The sequence below is a fragment of the Nesoenas mayeri genome (assembly GCF_963082525.1).
Source record: "Nesoenas mayeri genome assembly, chromosome: 1".
Taxonomy (NCBI): Eukaryota; Metazoa; Chordata; class Aves; order Columbiformes; family Columbidae; genus Nesoenas; species Nesoenas mayeri.
Genome location: NC_137541.1, coordinates 112,136,260 through 112,155,592, shown reverse-complemented (window position 1 = coordinate 112,155,592; position 19,333 = coordinate 112,136,260). Strand labels below are relative to the sequence as shown.

Below are 19,333 nucleotides of genomic sequence, written 5' to 3'. Positions count from 1 at the left end.
AATTTCTTGCAACTTCTCCTGTCCCCAAGCTTAACATGTAAATAATACACCAACATCTTGGTATATAAAGTTCCTATATTGGTATATATTGTAACTATATAGAGAGAATAATTTGAAAACAAGGGTAAAAATGGGTCCTGAAGGCCAGAGTGATGGGATGAATGTTTCCCACTTGTGGGTTAGAAAGGCACTGACAAGCTTAGGGAAGGGAGAAAAAGATTTTTTTTTAATGAGTTCCAGCAGTGCAGGTTTAGATATTTATATGCAGGTTACTGATTAGTTAGTTTTAAAAAGCAATATACCCAGAATTTAAATTGCTTATCTGCCCACTTAACATTGTTCTTCATATTATTTTAGGTATCCTCCATGTGGTGAAGAACCTGACCTGGAATTAATATTCGAGTTGCTTAGTTCAGCTTGTTAAAAATTTACCCACTTAATCACAGCTGGTTTTATTTTGTTCTTCACAATCAAGATTGTTTTCATTCACAGATACATTCCAGAATTAGTAAATTAATGTCAATCCATTTGTTCAGTTTGATTTTTGCCTAGCATTTGTTTAGTTTGAATGTAGTTCTCCTACAAGCTCAGACAGTCTCTTCCATGCAAGAAAAATTACAATTGAATAGTTAATTCAGGCCGAATGAGTAGAAACAAAATAAAAACACATAATCCCAGGAGCATGCTAGAGTCCTCAATTGTCTGTTTAATTAACACCTCCCACTCAGCCCACCAAAACCAAAGAAAGAAAACTAAACAAGCACCCCCCAAAAGCTTACTAAGTGGTAACAATGGCTATACTGTAAAATATTTTATTTGGAATGAAATTACGAAACACTACAAGAAAGAACAAATGACATCACCATATGATCTTTTTCTTACCATAAGAATATCTTAATGAAATGTCTTACTCCTGGCATAAGCAACTAACACCATCATCCACGTTAAGAACTTTATTTTCAAATAAAACATATATTAATAGGTTGAAGATGCATCTTCATTGCATATGCACACAGTCCCTTTCCCCAGTTTTGCAGAGAGGCCTTTCAGGGTCTCTTTACACAAAATGAATTCAGTTATCCATCAAGAGTAAAGTACAAGAGAATATTCTATAGATTTAGTTGATCAAGATTTCTAACAATACAACAGTTCCAAGGGGACCAGAAAAACTAAAAGGATGCATGAAGCCTTTCAGGGACAGAAGAAAAGTCTTCTTTTTTTTTAACAAGATCCTCAAAATAATTTTGAACATTATGAGAAGAAATAGAGAATAAAGGATGGAACCTTATTCTAACTGCAATACACACAGTAATGCAGGCAATGCAAAACTCTGCTGGGCTGCTCCAACCTATATACCCTTTTGGTAAACTGTGTACAGTCTGTGTAGCCAGATATAGGGAAAGGAGAATTCAAAGTTTCATGTGCATCTAACAACTATGAATTTCATGGCACATGAGGATGAATTGAAGATGGCATTCACCTGGTTCCCCTAGGTACCGTATGTCTAATTCACACCCTGGAACACTCGTGTGCATGAACAACAAAAAGCATCAGACATTTTTGCTAAAAATAAACAGATGGAATACAAAAAACCCCAACACTTAAACCAGTGTAGACAGCTTTTAAAGTGATCTAGTTCAAACAATAACTAACCTGAGACGTACTTTGCTCCGATTAACATTATCACGCTACTCATAATAAAAAAACCCAAAGGCAGACTACAGAAGATACTAGGGTCAACTGCTGTCATCCAGGGGAGGGTGTTTCCAGTCAAGCAAATCAAAAGAGAGATATATATATAAATTACAATATATGTGTTAAAAATCATACGAACAGCAAAAAGTAACAAATGTAATGACATTTGCAGAAAAAATGAAAAAGATCATCTATAACCCCCACAATAATTCAAACAGGCTCTCAAATAAGAGTTCAAATCCAAATTCCACTGTTATCTAGGTTAAGCCCAGTTCTAGTATTCTTCAATCTTAAATATTCCTAGCAGGCAGAAGACAGAGTTTCAAAGCATGAACTAAGGAAAGTAACATTTCCCTCCCCCCAGCGTTAAACAAGATAATCACTGAGGGTAAGTTTTGATAAGCATATCCCTTTTCATATGAGCTGAAGAATAAGACAGAGTTTTAGTTTTCTGCAAGGTAGAATTTTCTATCTTTCAAAATGAAATAATGGTATCAAGTAAGACATGCATCAAGGATTTGGAATTTTAGCATACATAACAAAGAGTTCAGATGTAAGGCTACTAAATGATAATGGACAACACTGAAGTGAATCTTGTTATTTATTCGAAGTAACCTACTTCCCTTCCAAATAGCCTTGACAGAATTCTTTGTATAACCACGGTGTTAAATAAAACACTTAAACAAACACATAAGATGGCAAAAGGAAAATTTTAGCTTTAGCTTTTAAGAATAAAGGAAGAGACTTCATGCCACTTGAGGGCTTCAACTGTGGATTGTGGGGGTAGATTACATTTTGAGGATTCTTTACTTAATACTTTTCATTCTAACAGTTTTTCCAGCCAAAAGAAAGTGAAATTAAGACAAAGCCCATAAATGATGTGTTGTAGGATGACCCAGGATTAAAAAACCTACCCTGAAATAGTGCTGAAATATAAATTCAAATTACAGATCAGAGAAGACTGCAGTTTTATGTAATCCACATCTGACAGATGAAAAAGCCCTCTATTTTGAAAGAAAAAGTTTGTTCTGTCCCTCAAAAGTGTTTGTATACTCTCTGTGTGTGTTTATGCAATTTTTCACTTTGTAACTTCTTGCTCTTAGTCCTCATGGGTCAAACAGGTTTTGATGTGGCTATCAATCCCTCCTTCCTATACAGCAAATAATAAAGGCAAGCTATAGCAAGAAAAAACACAGGATGAAACTTTTCTTCTTTGCAACGTGAGGTTATAGTATAAGAAGAAAGTTTATTAAATCCCTCCACTGTCTTAGAATTGTGCTGTTTTTCTTCTACTCGGTAAGATTTTAAACCAATGCTATTCTGCAAAACCTGCCCTTAGTTGTGATTTCATGTCCTCTGTTTTTAGAGCCCTACAAGATATTGCTTGTGCATTCGTTTCAAAAGGAAGACCTGTCTGTCTGTCCATCTATCCATCTTCCTGCTTTGTTTCCATAGTGGTTTTAAGTAACAATTTCAAAATCATTGGAATAGTCCAGAGATGCTATGAACAGAAAAGGTCATGAAACTCAAGATTAACTACCTAGGCTAACTGGCTAATTAATAATAATTGACTTGCATTAATTTCTGGTTTACCATTTGACGGAGCTTCAGATGTCTCCCAGTCCATAGATCTCATCACAGCTTTCTTCCATCTGGCGTAGCGAGATTCACTTTCTGAAATTGAGAAATCAGCAAACAGAAAAGCTTATCAATGCATACGAGAAAAAGTATTTAAAAAGCAGAGACTACAATATTAGCTTTCCACTTTTTTGCACAGTATAGTTTGTCTGCACAGAACAAGTATTATAAAAAGCTGTTTTGAATACAAAACCCAAATGAAACCAACCCCAAACCCTACAGTTACGTATAGTAAGGAGAAATAAGCCTTAAAACCAATTTTATGCATGTATGCCAATAAGAAGATTTACAAGTAGGACAAAATGAAGCAATTGTTATTCACGCAGAAGCCTTTCAGTGCTGAAAATTCTGTCTTAAGTAGGGATTATAGCAGTAATTGTAATCAAAATGGTAAGACAAAATTCTGTACCAAAAACTAAGAAATCATTGAAAAGACAAAAATTCATTGTTTCGTATATGGATGAAATATGTCAAGACCATCCTTCCCATCCCTAGGAGCACATAAGAAAAGTCTCATCAAAACAGTCTGTCCTTTCTACATCTGTGAAAACTCACAACTGCACAGGAATTTTAGAAGACATCTTTCTCAGTAAAAACCTTCCAAGATTTCTTTAATTTTACTTGCTATAAATAAATAGCTACTAACTGCAATGCTCAGTACAAAGCTTATTTCAAAAAGAAGGAAAAAACCCCAAACAACACATTCCCCTGTAGAATTATGTTGTTTTAATCATTTTCCAATCTTACTAGTCAATAAATGGACAATATAGCAAGTGAAATGCACTTTTCTCTAAACCAAACACTATAAATCTGATCTTCAACATTTGTGAAGATATTCATGTATGTAGCTGTTTTTTAGATCAGTATATTAGACCTCAACAAAGAAAAAACCTTATCTGTGGACATAAAGTATTGATTTTGCAACTTCTTAGATAACATGAAAGGGTTTTACCCTCTGGGTTGATCTGTGGTTCAAATCTTTCACATGTCACTGCTGTCAAATCTCCAGGATTCAGACTCCAAACTCCAACTCCTTCTGCAGCTCCTGCTGCCATAGCAGCTCCTAGAGCTGTTGTTTCAGGCATTGATGGCTTTACTGAAGTAAATCACAGAGAAGGTTGGGATGATTTTAATGAAAGTCACCTTGATTACATCAGAACTAAAGATTCACATATCTATCTAGAATAATATATATTTTCTACAACTGCTATATGCTTCCTTTAAGTTTACCAACTGCAAATCTCATTTTATTGCCATTCACATGGTTATGAGGCTAACTTCACCTATGAGTCATCCAAGTTTTTGAAATATCTCAGATCACTACTTCCTTCAAGACTGAATCATACAATTGCCCATTTTCATGCCATGTACAAGGCTGCTGACCTCAACCATCAGTTTCCTTAGAGTACTCCTGTTCATGATATACCACTTTTTTGCCTTCTCCCTTCTCAAAAAAGTAATAACTGGCTAAGTTATCAGTCTTGTTCCCATGCTCTGGATATTGCGTTATTGAAAGCATTTAGAAAAGGCATCTTAAAAGAGGCTACACACCTGTACTTATCAGCTTGCTTGCCTTCCAAGATACTATAGAGGGCCATCTCATGGTCATCTGTTCTATTAACTCTAGAACTGCCTGCTTCCCTGCTTCAGCTAGGGAATCCTTTAAAATCTGATTTTACCAATCAAGTCCTTTCATCTGCTAACTACGCATCTGCACTGCTAGTATGAGCCCTGTGTATTATGTATTATTTAAGGCAAGATATAATACCTCTAGAGTCAAATACTTTCCACTGAAGTGTCTCACATTTATGCGTAAGAGACAATATGATGTTTTTCTAAATGATTTTCTAGAAGCTGCATATTATGCAAGATTATTACATTTATGCAGAAAATTATCAGTATAGATGAAGATATATAATATCTTTATGTTAATCAGTGACACACCGCATCATTAAGAATGCTACTGTATGGCTTACAATACTCAGCAATTTGGGATCTGCTACAGGTGTTAAAACATGTCTTCAGAAAGATGCACCCTTTTCTCTGATGCTAAAATGTTCCAGGTTTCAAGTAAAGTCTTTAAAGAACTTTAGTGTACTGAAATACATCCTTCAAAAACTAAAAGCCCTTTTCTATTATTCTAGGGGGCTTCTGTGAAAGAAATGTTACATGTTCATTTCTAAAATGGTCATGTTGATGTTAGATCAGAATAATGGTATTGGAAACTTTCATGTGCCTCAGAGAGGAACGACCCCATTTGAGTTTGTATTTTATCTTACGCATGCAAAGAAAACTGTTTGCAAGATCCCCACTTTTATTGTAAACTCTATTCCTTTCTTTGTTGCTGCTGTGGGAGGAAACAAAATGGACAATGTGTTCTGTGGGTCTTCTTTTACATTGTAAATGAAATCAAAGTTTTGTGCAGGCAAAGAGAACAGAAAAAAAGGGTATTTGCTGTTTGTTGAAATGCAAGAACAAAACATGAGGAGTGGAAGTGCAAAGTTCTGATTTTTCTCTGAGTAAGATTCTCAGGGACAATATGTTGCAGGAGGGCACTAGTTTAACTAATTTTAAAATTGATAGATGTTTAGTAATTTATATAAAAATTTTGAAGTTCAATATCATCACAGTACTGTCGTATCTCAACACAAGAAAGAAGTCAGTGATTCTCTATGAAAGTGAATCTCAAAACTGGATGCAAGATCTAAAAACTTTTTCCTGAAAACAACTCCAACATTCTCAAACAGTAGCAAAAGACCAGCAAAACAAACAATTTACCCTCATTAGTCATTAAAAACCAATGTTGTTTTCAGTTTTAAAAAGAAATTCAGAGTTGTAATTTCATCTTACCTACTGGAATACAGAGAATGTCTGATTGGAGTTGCATGAGGAGCTTGTTATTGGTCATTCCTCCATCTACTTGTAACTGATGTAGTGGTATCCCGCAGTCCTTGTTCATGGCATCTAAAATCTTAAGTAAGAGCAATATATGTTATGATTTCATTGTAGAGAAATCAACTATACACTCTCAGTGTAAAATACTACTATAAATAACAAATTGTTATAACAAAAAATAATTATTAATAAGATAATAATAAAGAATGAATAAATAAGGAATAAAATTATTAATAATAAATTAAAAATAAATAATAATTCAGCAATTGCTGAAGTGTATTAAGTAGGTAATTGCCCTTCCCTATATATCAAGAGGGCAAAATAGAAGCAGTGGCAGTACATTTTTGTTTAACATATAGCAAATGCATTCTATTTATTACAGAAATGGTAGTGCAGGAGATGTTTCTCCTTTGATGCTCTATATCTAGCCAATGTGTTGCTTATTTGGTCTGAGAGGAAGAATTTTGAAGAAAAGCTGATGACAACTACAACATTTATCAAAGCAAACAAAGGAAGAAATAACACTAAGTGGAGGCCTTTAGCTGACTACAGTTTGTCTAGACACTTTCTCCAATTTGATGCATTAAAGACTTGAAAAATTTAAATTTTTGAACTGGCAATCTGGAAGACACTTCAACGGGAACTGCTGAACATCGAACTGTTTGGAAAGAGCAGCCTCTTGAAATATTTTCAATTAGTTGTTGAAAATTTTACATTACATGAGATAGACTGGAAAAATCAACTTAGTGTAATTTTTTGTAAAATTATGCTACCTTCTTTTGAGCAGAGTGGAGGGATAAAAATTAAAGAAAACTGTTCAAGTGTTTGCAAGGGATAATTAACTAAGAGCAGAGTATTTAATTCACTGATACCCATCAGTATGCATTTTAGGGGTCTGAAGTATCTTTCTTATGAAAAAAGATTGCGAGTCTTTTCAGCCTGCAGAAGAGAAGGCTGAGAGGGGAACTCATCAATGTTTATAAATATCTCAGGAGTGGGTATCAAGAGGATGGGACCAGACTCCTTTCAGAGGTGCCCAACAATAGGATGAGGGGCAATGGGCACAGACTGAAGCACAGGAGGTTCCATCTAAACATGAGGAGAAACTTCTTTACTTTGAGGTGCCAGAGCACTGGAACAGGCTGCCCAGAGAGGTTGTGGAGTCTCCTTCTCTGGAGACATTCAAAACCTGCCTGGACACATTCCTGTGCAATCTACTCTAGGTGAACCTGCTTTAGCAGGTGGGTTGGACAAGATGATCTCCAGAGGTTTTTTCCAATCCCAACCATTCTGTGATTCTGTTTCCTAAAAATGTAAGATTTGCCTTAAACCTTAGCTACTGGTAACACCACAGCATTATTCTACAAGCACCTATTAAATGCAGAACAGTAGGTTTTCTAGGGTTTTGTAAAAGCAACCAATTACATACCTCATTTACATTTTTTAACATTAGAGCAGAATTTTTGTTGACAAAGTTAGGCATTAAGTAGTGGAGAATGATTTTCTATTTGAAATTTTTCTATTTATTTGAATAAAAAAGAGGTGTGCTTTTCTCAGCTTTAAATGCTTAAGCAAGATAGACCACAAAAAAGACCAAAACTACAATGCATTCTGTGTTGCTCTGTAGTTCACAAAGTACCCAGTTATGCAATCCTTACTGGGAAAAGTCAACACGTTTTTTAAAAAAGAACGAAAAAATGTATAGGTTTGTAAGGCAGTAAAAACTATACAGAGATGAATTGTCCAGTAGATTCTACCCATTCCCAGGAAGTATGTCAGCCAGGTTCCTTATCAGAAAATCGTCAAAGGAACTAAAAGAACTACCAAAGGATAAATAACGGTTACAAATTAGAAGGTAAAAGGCCAGTTTTCATGGTGGCAGCATCTGTCCATAGGTCTGCACTGTTCAACGCATCAGAAATAACCTGGAAAAGAGGACTCATAGCATAGCAGCAAAGTTTGCTGATACTACTAAGCTAGTACTGTTCTCCACCACTTATTTCTTTCACTTGTATCATTTTACATTTGTCTGTGCTGATTCCATCTGTCTTTTTTAAGATTCAGAATTTCAGCAGTGCCTCATAATCTCAGCTTTACATACAGACACTGCTGGAGGCTCTGGCTTTGTTTACCGCCATGTAAGAGTGTGTTGTATCATACTATGCATTCAGTAGAGACTAAAACAAAGAAAAGAATGCTAGAAATCCAGAAGGGATGAAGGAATAAAACAAATCATGATCATGATGCTGCTATCCCTATTGTACTGAGGTAGGATGAAGAACAAGGTATTTAAGCATGTAAGTTTCATCTAATGACAGCACTGTACAGCTCCTAGAACTGAAAAATTGCTTATTTTTCCCATAATGCCTTCTGGAATAAAAAATAAGTGTCATCTGTCTGCACAAGGAAGGAGCTTTTTGGATAACAAGGAACAGAGACTTTGAAGGATTGGATGGCACAATAAAACAGGAAAAACTCCAATTAAGATGAAATGTGAAGGTTTTCCTGAAGGATACAAAAGATTTTCATTTTAACTGGAATTAAAACAAAAGAACTTAATTTCTGACAAGACTAACAACGTGTCTTTGAAAAATGTCGCTAGGACTTTATTAATTTAAGCGTGTCCACAGACCTGATTAGGCACTCCTGTCATTGTGATAATAGCACATTGGCTAAAGTATGAGGAAGTATTAAATCTTTTCAGTTAACTTCACCCTCACTCAATCTGAGAGCTTTATTCCTTTCCCTCCTACTCCCAGCCACACACCCTATCTCTTGTTCTGGTATTTGCTACACTCCTCTATGAGGTAGCTGAGGTCATTAATCCAGCAGAAAAATTGCCCAGCAAAATGAGGGATAATTTCCTGCTGGAAAGTTAATTGAGCTGACACATGAAAAGGAATGGATGGGAGGAGGCACAAGGAAAGAGAGGATCACACAACAAACTAAACTATCAGTTCAGTTCCCTGTGACTTTACCCAGACTTCTAGTACCAGAAGCTTCCAATCTCTTTCAAGACTTTCTGAGGACTCAGAGGCTGCTTAGCACAGCTTCAAAAGCAGACATCTGGGTGAAATTTCTGCCTGTCTTTTTCTAGATGAGTACTTTTTACTCTATTCTATGTTACTAATGAAACAGCAAGTTGCTTTCGTCCTCTCACACAGTTTTACCTGAGTGTTATTTTAAAACTCAGTATCTTTAAATAGCTACAGTTTAAAAGCATGCAATCAAATCAAGGTTTGACTGTTACCCTTTGGTGTCTAGGGATTTCATTTTCTCCTGTATTTGTATGGAACACAGGGAGTGTAAATTGGTAATAGATGGTGATACAAAGGTTCTAACACTCAGAACATACTGATATCAACCCCTTTGATTTGACTGGAGGATTCATTTCTTCTGTGAGAATTCAGGTTTGCTGTTGTAGAATGCAGCGAAGGCAATCCAAGATGTAACAGGCAGGAGGTGAGTCCAGATTTCCCTTGGTATGTTTGCTCCTGTCTTGCTTAAACTTATTTTTGTTCTCGTGTACTGGAAGCAACATAAGCCATCTCTGTCACAGCAGACAATATAAAATGTAATCTCCTATGCTAACACAACTTTTTAGTTACAGAACAGGCCTTGTTTAATGTTTAATGTTTCTACATTCTGCCTCTCAAAATATTCACAAAATACATTCACTTTATCCTAAGTGCTGATAAAAACCAGCATTGCCACCCCAAAATAATGTACCACCCAACCTCATCATTGTAGCTAGGCCCACAGAAACAGTTTTTCAACATTAGCACCACATAAAGAATAGCATCAAAGTATAATAAAAAGCATATGATTAATCTTCCTGAAGAGTCCCTGTTATCACCCTAATTTGCAATGAATTTAGGATCAAATTTGTCCTTACCTCTCGTGTTTGAAAGCACACTGCTTCCAGTGCAGCAAAGGCAATGTGGTTTTTATTTGTAAATTGAGTAAGGCCACAGATAATACTGTTAAAAACAAACAAACAAAAAACAGTTAGGACATACTTCTTTACCATACATCATTACTTCAGACATAGGCCTTCTAATTCAAAGCTCAACCAGTTCCATTGTGTGACGACTGCTTTTTAATATTAAAAAGCTTTTTTCTTTTTAAACTCTCTAATCCCTGTTTTCCTGACAAATATGCTTTCAATGTCCATCCAATACAATTGCTAGAAATTAAAACTGCTTGCCAATCTGCATGCATATGGGTATATATTCGCCCATACACACACAAGCACACACACAGATTCTGGTTTTCCTTTAAGAAAAGGAAATGTATGATCAAGGCTGATTTTTCTTTAAAAAATTATATTACCTATGACTAAAATCTTAATAAGTTCTCTAGTGCTTTCAGTTCTTAAGGAAAAGTCCAGTGGGGTCAGTGCTGCGCTCTAAATGCTTAACATTGTTTTCAGATCTATTCTGATCATTAGTTGCTTCTGCATCTTCAAAGATTTTTGGATATGGAAATTATGCTACATCTAACCATGAGTAAGCTGAATTCTGCCAATGTACACTGAACTGCAGAGCTAAATAATCATCCTTTTATTCTATTTAAACATCTGAGGAACAGTATTGTACTACACGGAAATGCTGCTACATTTGGTGTTGGATACGTGCAAGTTCAAAGATATTTAAAGGACATTTTTAGTTGTTGCCACTCCAAGGATCAGCTTTTAACAGTGAAAAACTTAAGCTCTGTGATCTGAAAAACTGGAAAAACATCTAAAGCAAAGATTTTTTTCTTCCTTACGTACAAAAGGCATTGAAATTCTAAAGACGCAACTACTCAAAACCTTGGGAGATAGATATTCTTTTAAGTTATTTTGTATTCAAATTCGTTATGCTTCTGTGACTCCCACGGCATGTTGTGATTCCAGCAACGGTAGGCAAGCACAATAGCAGAAAAGACAAATAGAAGGCCACTGTTTGAACTAGTAGTTCTAATGAGGAACAGCTAGTTAAGTCCTAAAAACCAGGGAAGGGACTGGAAGGAGAAAAGAGTATTCAATAGACTGGAAAGAAAGCTGGACATAAGGGAAAGGAGAGGGAGAAGTGGGGAGGAATTAAGTAGCCTGTACCATTTGATACAGTGAATGCAGCAGCCATGGGCAACAGCGCTCAAAAACATCATCAACTCTGAAATCTTCACTTTCTACTATTGTTGCCTGGCAGCTCACAGGTATGCAGACCTCCTCTTTCTCTTTAGTGAGATGAAAATCCTTACAGAACCAGAAATGTGCCAAGAAAATAGCTGGCACCATTAGCAACAAGGATGATAGAACTATTTTGTACTTGTCCCCTGAAATGCACAACCCAGACCAAATGTTTTCCCCCTCCTCCGCCCCCTTTTTTTTTGTTTTGGAGGGGAGAGGGAGAGCAGGGTGAGTAGCTGAGCTAGCTAATCCTTCTTTTTCTCCCTGTTGCAGCTGCTATTTTGAACAGAGTAAATAGAAAACCAAAACACAGTAGTTACTTGAAAATACCGCTGACAGTGATATATCGACACAGGTCAAAGGAACAAAAAGAACAATTTCACATACCTGGAAGGACTAGCAGCAGTATTTGTAAAAACATTAAACCTCTCTGTAAATGCAATGTTTAGTCAGATTCTTACCCCCTTGCACTGGGTTCCCAGTATGGTGCATATAGTCCTGAAAATGCTGGCACAAAGTAGCAGCCGTAAGAAGTCCCTGCTTCTGCAGCCAGTTTTTCTAAGGCACACACACAAACAGTCTTCACTTAGCTTTTCATAAATGTACCAGCACTTAAATATGATACTTACAGGCATTATTATTTAAGTAGGGAAAATATTCAGAGTATGTGAGATGATAGCCACAAAAATAAGCCGCATACAGTTAGACAATACAACTAACTCAGCATTCTGCTCCTCATTAACAAGTTGTCCACTTGCAGCAGCATGAATGGCAGACAGGTCAGAGGGAGTTGTGGGAATGTAAACTGAAAACTCAAAACTAAACACTAAAATTGTCTACTCAATATTCTGACCTAGATTCTGTGTGGTTTTCAAAGGGCATCCTGTGGGTAAAGAATGCAACCTTCAAAGCAGCCCAGGAGGTCACACTTGACTTGCATTTAAGTCAAGGCAAGCAAGTAAAACTGGATCAAGACCAAAGGGAGCTAAGAACTAAATTCCCATTAATTTCAAATTGATTTAGAGTTCTAAATTCTCAGCTTACATATGTAATCACAAGGCCACCTACAAGGAAATCTGAAGTTTCTTAATATCTGATAATAACTTTGGATAACTGAACTAACTCCTCAATATTAAAGTATTTGTATTTTTAAAATTACATTAAAACATCTAGAACTACAAAGGAAGTAATGCTAATGTGCAGCTCCTTCCTATAACAAGAAAGTATTTTTTTCTGCTTTTGTAAATTACTTCTGTTTGTGTTGATCAGAGAAGCGTAACAGTAGAGGAAAGAAGTAGGAAAACTTATTCAAAGTCTTTAAAATGGTAGTTTCATACAGACTCAATTCAAAAAGGGAGTGAAGGGAGAAGGAAGAAGGAAGGATGTGTTGAGGGAACCATGAAGAGATGGTGAAGTCTCATACATATGACTTCTAAAACTCTGACAAGATTGAAGTTCTTGAAGCTCAAACCTTCTAAAGGTCTAGTCAAACTTGTAAAGCCAACAGGTGCTATAGTATTTCAACAGCATGTGACAGTAGTTTATATTCTTCTCTATAATCTGTGAAGCTTTCTTTTGGAAAAACAGACCAATGTTTTAATTTTTTTTTTTGTTTTCTGTCAGTTTTATGTAAAATTTGAATTCTAATTTTTTCCACCCTTGAATAAGATATCAATTAAAATATGTAACAAATTGCTTTTAAATTCTAAATCTCATTATATCAGTCATTGTCAAACTGTCGCACTTGCGAGCATCTTACATTTTTTCCTTCTTCAGAGTCTGATAGATTCCTGGTTTTCACAATGTTACACACGTGCTTGTTCCAGTTCAGCTCAAGCAGAAAAGATAATCTACCCAAATGCTAAAGTATTACTGTATTCTTAGCCAAAACAGACTGCCATTCTCCACAATTCATTTAAGAGGCAGCTTTGTACTCAATGGATATGAAGCTTTCTACATAAACCATTGCATATGTAGGGACTCAAGTTCTCACGTTTATGACAAGAATGAGTATGTATGTTTAGGATCAAACATGCTCCGACTTCTGTAATAGAGACTAATATACTCTTGGCTCCAGAAAATTCAATGCTGTACGAAACCAGGAAATATGCTGTAAGTATAGTATCTTCCTGAATATCTGCTTGCTAGGGAAACTACTAAAAAGTACAGGTTGCAATAGAACAAAGCTGGCAAAGGGTTTCAAAGACTGTATTGGTATTCTGTATGAAATACATACCAATAAACAGTGATTTAATGGATCTAAATCAAATTGTTCAAACACAGCAAAATATATACATCATCCAGCTTCTCTTTACTTGAATATTTTGAGCTTTCATTCAACATTAGAGTTATCAAGACATTGGGAAAGAAAACTTAAAGAAACTGAACAGCTCCAAATCGTGAATACTCACCAACTTCCTGTGAAGTCTGAACGATACCTAGATTGTCCCTCAGCCAACGAACAACAGCACCAGCTATAGCAACGGATCCCTGAAGGAAACAAAATCACTGCAACATCAAGAGACAATAACTGGTAGCTTCATGTTCCTTTTCATGGGACTGAAGAGGAGTGGTAGCTGTGGCCTCCAATTGCAGGCTGACAGTCATAGCCTAAAGCACTCCCAAGAATTCTCACAACCAAACCACATGTTTCTTGGCAGCTGGAGACTGCCATGTAAAAATAGCAGCCTGTTACACAGGGTCCATGTAGAAAAGGATAGATATTGCATGATTTTGTCCATTTGGGGGAGTTACCATGACATTTCCTAAGCAGTCTTCTTGTCTAATTTAGGTATTCTCCTGAATATACCGTTATATGGTTGGGTAGCCTCAGCCTTCTTTTTCTGACAAATGAAGATTTTTATGCTTTGATTTAAAAATCTAAGACTGATTGTGTCTAGAGTCTAAATACAAATACCCAGATAGAGAGAAAATTTAGGCACTTGCATTTACCAGCAAAATTTTTTTGTTGCCTCAGCAAACAGCGCTGAGTGGCTCCATCATGCCATAGATGAATTGCATGGTTCCAAATAGACGTCTCTATGAGACAGTCGCAAGTCTAGTAGACTAAGCTTCAAGTAAAATGGGAACAGCATTATATTTTCATTCAAAGCCATTGCTAGAAGGACGGGGATGTTTTCTAACCAGCTAGCTATTACATTCACAAGATATCAGTTTGATAAAAGACTGAATCCACATTTCTGCCTCTCTTCCTCTTGCCTCTCAACCAGCAGATTGTAGATATTTCAAGCATGGATACAGGAGAAGGAACACTTAATATTTTCTGTTGAGGTCATTTCTTTAAACAGTATCATTAAAGACTTGGAGATGAGGAATAAGCAAGTATACATGCATGTGTTTCAGCATGCAGAAATAAAAATCACCTCTTGCATATCTGCACAAAATTAAAACCACAAAGTTTGACAGAACATGACAAAGGCAAGATTAACTGTCTTTAGGGATGGAAAAGGAAATGAGCCTGGCCTAGTAAAGTACTGTAAGCCAGAAACTATTCTGCCAGCAAAGAAAATTGCGTGTTGCTTTTGTCTGTTTCACATGGAAAACATAGGCTCTCTACAAAAGCTCGATGGCAGCAGAGAACTCAGTATGTATGTTTTGAGAATAACTATTAGATCAAGCCCACTAAGCAACACAGATGGAAGAATAATCATTCCTCTGATCTTGATGAAGCTTTGGTGCCAAATAGGTGCTCAGCTGATCTGCACTTCACAATCAGCTTTAGAACAATGAACTCTGAAGTGATAGTAAAAATTCAATTTTTCTACAGAATTTGGATGCCCTCAGAGCTGTGTAGAGAAACGAGGAATTGAATTCTGGAAGTAGGTACTTAAGTATTAGAATGTAAAAAGAACTCAATTGTTAGAGGATTCTTGTATCAGAAATTTTATTCAGAGTTTAAAAAGTTAGAAGTAAAATCCATTAAAATGAAATAAAAACCAAAGACATTTAATCATGCCTTTTATCATGAGAGGATAACTGAAACACTAGTACTTTTTCCCCTATTTTTAAACAAATTTTAGTATAAACATTTTTATTTTTTTATTTATTTGTAACATTTAGTAAAGATTTGGAAGACTGTGTAACAGAAAAAATGTGTTAGCCAGCATGCCCTGAAAATATAGATGATGCAATGTATAAATATTTTTATTAGATTATGTGATATAGATAGATTGGAAATAGGGATAACCAAAACCACACATAAGCCTTAAACCACACATAAGCCTTGAGGCATGCAAGCTATAACACAAAGCTACTTTGATCTCCATGCAACTGAAGAGAACATAAAGATACTAGTAAACAGAAGTAAACAAGAACATGTAGCACTACAAGAAGCAAGAAATTACTGGACTTACCTCTAGTGCATAACAAACAGGTTTGTCTCTGCCCAGTTTGTAAGCTATTGTGGTTAGAAGACCATGCTCAGAAAGCACAGACTAAATTGGGAAAGGGGACAGAAAAGGTAAAGCATGAACAGAGACAGAAAATCTTGAAATACAAATATTCAAGTGATAATAAACAAAAGACAAACTCTTCACTAAGAAAAAAAATAAATATGGGAAGTTAAACAAAGTAAATTATCAGTTACTCTTAATAAACAGCAAAGATAGAACCTTCAGTTCACTGGTGTTAATTCTCATTTCCACAAGCTGCCTCACATCTTTCCAGCCTCCTTATAGCAAATAATTTGGGCTCTTTAGAAGGAGATGTGAATGAGAAGCAAGCCAAAGCTTTGCATTATTTACCCAACTTTAACTACAAAGAAAACTATGGGAGGAAATGAAGAGAAGAAATAAAATAGCCAAGACAAAGAGAAAAGCAAGTAGTTCAGTAACACAATACTCAGCACTTCTATGTGAGGTTAAAAAACATATACAAGGAAAGAGCAAGAAATGTGCTATGAAAAGTTCTTTTTGGAAACCTAAGGAGCTAGGAAACAGTCTTACTGAAACACCTTGAACACATTATTACTTTCTACTCTTTCAGATTTCAGCATGCACTTTTCCTTATCTCTAGTGATATAACTGTTGCTAAGAAAGGCTAATACAGAATTGTACTCAAGAACTTAAATAAAGATTATAAAAAAAGAGTGAACAACTAAAAAATGCAACTGACCTTCTGACCTGTATTGCACAGCAAGAAACATCCTGTTCCATACCTGGCATGAAAGCAAAGGAAAGTTAAAATGAGAATGTTTAAAGGATAAACTGTTAATGCAGTTCATGACTCCCCTGTGGAAAATCGAGACAGCACATTTTGCACCTTGAAGGTTATATTACTATTAACTAATGATAAAATAATCCTGAAAAAGTTGATTTAAATGCAGCCTGCAGCTGAAAAATCTAGCCACACACCTCTCTCTCGCTATTTTTTGTGTAATACTTGATCAAGGAGCAGATATGGCTGAAAACTAAGTGTGAATTCCTCTTTGGTGGCAGTGTTTACCTACTTAAATTTAAGCTGATTATGAAAGCTACTTTATAAAATAAATATTTCACAATATAAAATTCATGCTTTTAAAGGGCAAAATTTAAAAACTTTTCTTCATGTCACAAAGAAGAGGGTTTTCTTTAAACATATTCAGCTCAAAAATTTCTAAAAATGGCATATTTCTCATTTGAAGACTACATCACATGTATATGTACATACATATATAAGGACACAGTTCAGTAAAGGGAATCCACTCTAAATTATTCTAAGAAATTGCTAGTTTTCTACCTTGAAAACTAACAGCTTAAAATAGTATTGAGAAAGTCTTCAGTTATATTTTGAGAAAAAAAGGGTAAAGCAATAACACAAAGGGGTTAAAAAACTCTCACTTTTACCTTTTGGTTTAGATGGATTTTTTTCAAAAGGTCTCTCGTGTTATAAAAGTATCTCTTATAAAAATACTTTGTGATATTATTATTTAGAACCATGTTTGTTTTGCTAAAATACAAGGCCATTAGCCATTACATCTGTGTATAAATATAAAAGATAGAGTGAAGGTTAACTAGCAACAAGTACAGATTAACATGTAATTAAATCTGTGAAAGTCCAATACTGTGTGTATGTACCTACGTGCTCAGTGAAGCACATGGTTGTAAATGGAACAGTAAATCATTTAAGCAGAGAGCTTTTCCTCAAATGAATGTTTGATTATAGCAGTTGCCTGATTTAGCTGATCAGCTATTTTAAACAAGGGACACTAAAAAGCTGATAAATAGGAAAAAAAAAAAAAAAAAAAAGGTAAATTCTCCACACTGAGCTAGACACAGAAGCAAAACTAGGCATTGCAACTGAAATGAACCTTTCCAATCTAGCAATGCTGTGGGGTTTTTTGTTATTCCAGGTCTATGTAATCTAACTTACACGGCCTGTATTTGTTTAACTTTAGGTCACAATTTAAATGCTACTGCAACTGTTTCCATCTGTGTTTTGGAGAATTTTAAAAAAGTAAAACCTCCTGTCACAGTGACTTTGTTTCAAAATACGCCTCACAAACCATTTAACTTTAATATCTGCACTATTTTATATGAAAGTCAGGGCACTGTTTACTTTGTGGATCAATACAGTCAAAAGGTAGAGCTGTAGTTATGCAGTAAATACAAAAGCATTTGGCAGTTAGCGTGAAAGAGAACATAATACTAAATTCAAAACAGAACAGTGACATACTGTTTATCTTACAGCTTTCATAATAACTTACGTATTTTTTGCCTGCCCATCTTTAAAACACATTTGCCCAACAAGAGCGGCAGACTGGTCACCCAGGCACTGAAAAGAGAGTTTTTTTAATTTTAGCAAATATCCGCACATGAATCACATGCATGAGAAAGGAACATGAACATATGCATTTAACTCTAGTTCTAACCTATTAGGAGCACCTGGGCAACTGAAAGTCTCTATAGAGACAACCTGTGCTTTTTACTACTATTCATAAGAACTGCAAATGAAATGTGTTGTACCACTTATGGTGAACAATTGAAAGAAATCAAATTTAAAATGTAATATCCTTATGTATATTGTGTTGGAAAAAGCTGAGAATCTGCCCAACATTTCTGAATTATGTATATACTGAACTCTTTTTATATATTAATATAAAGCAGAGCTTGCTTCAATTTCGTAAGTAAGTTTACTTAGAGATCCTACATATCCAACAGCATTAAACATTCATACACATTAAAGCTGTCAACTGTATTTCCACGGCCAAACCTTAACTTAATAATGAAGAACCCAGTCAATTAATAATTCAGCTTCAGATGTTTACTTCATGTTTGGCATGAAGTAAAAACCAAACAAACAACTTAATTTGCAGTAGGGTTCACTCATCTTAAAGCTTTTTCCAGTGAAGATACGTTCATGCAGTATCAGGTTCTCATGCCAGAATTGGAGTTGAAGTAGGACTTACCCCAGAAATTGGTACACCTGTCAAAGCTCCAGATTTCTGATTTGCAAAAAGAGAAAGAAAAGCTACAAATCAGCTTTCCATTACTACAATTTAAGCAATGAAAAAGAAGCTAAACTTGTAATGCTAAAGGAAAACAAAGAAGGGTCACATAAGCAACATGGTTCAGTTGACATGTACATTGGACTTCAGCTTAATGCAGCTCATGCCTAAAACACTAAAAAAAGAGAGCAGGAAATTTACAGGTATACTTTATGTCAGCTCAACAGTTCTTAACATAAATTTTGTTGCAATCACAGCATACAGAAAATGAGATTCAGCATAATCTGTGCAGTCAGCATCAAGTGTAAAACACAAAAGTACAAAATGGTAAAGTGACTAAAAAAAATGTGATTGTGATGACACACTAAGCAAAGACAGATGCTGAATTTTAAGATACAGCATTTTAAGTCTCATACATAATTTCTTCCATACACTACCATGTAGTTTTTCTTGCAATAGTTATAATAGGAAATTTATATCCTGACAAT

The 19,333-nt window shown here is 35.4% G+C and overlaps 1 protein-coding gene across 3 annotated transcripts in view; it reads right to left on the bottom strand.

Moving 5' to 3' along the window:
• Positions 1-1,648: 1,648 nt before the first annotated feature.
• The window catches only part of GK (glycerol kinase), a gene marked incomplete at both ends in the record, with an annotated part of 33,258 nt that continues 15,573 nt past the window's right edge, over positions 1,649-19,333 (bottom strand). For all 3 annotated transcript variants that reach the window (XM_080358928.1, XM_080358927.1, XM_080358929.1), the window contains 11 exons: positions 1,649-1,740; positions 3,289-3,369; positions 4,286-4,429; positions 6,184-6,304; positions 10,124-10,208; positions 11,863-11,959; positions 13,813-13,891; positions 15,775-15,855; positions 16,535-16,577; positions 18,105-18,172; positions 18,807-18,842. In XM_080358928.1, coding sequence (XP_080215054.1) covers positions 1,649-1,740; positions 3,289-3,369; positions 4,286-4,429; positions 6,184-6,304; positions 10,124-10,208; positions 11,863-11,959; positions 13,813-13,891; positions 15,775-15,855; positions 16,535-16,577; positions 18,105-18,172; positions 18,807-18,842 — 927 coding nt within the window. The remainder of the gene's footprint in view (positions 1,741-3,288; positions 3,370-4,285; positions 4,430-6,183; positions 6,305-10,123; positions 10,209-11,862; positions 11,960-13,812; positions 13,892-15,774; positions 15,856-16,534; positions 16,578-18,104; positions 18,173-18,806; positions 18,843-19,333) is intronic.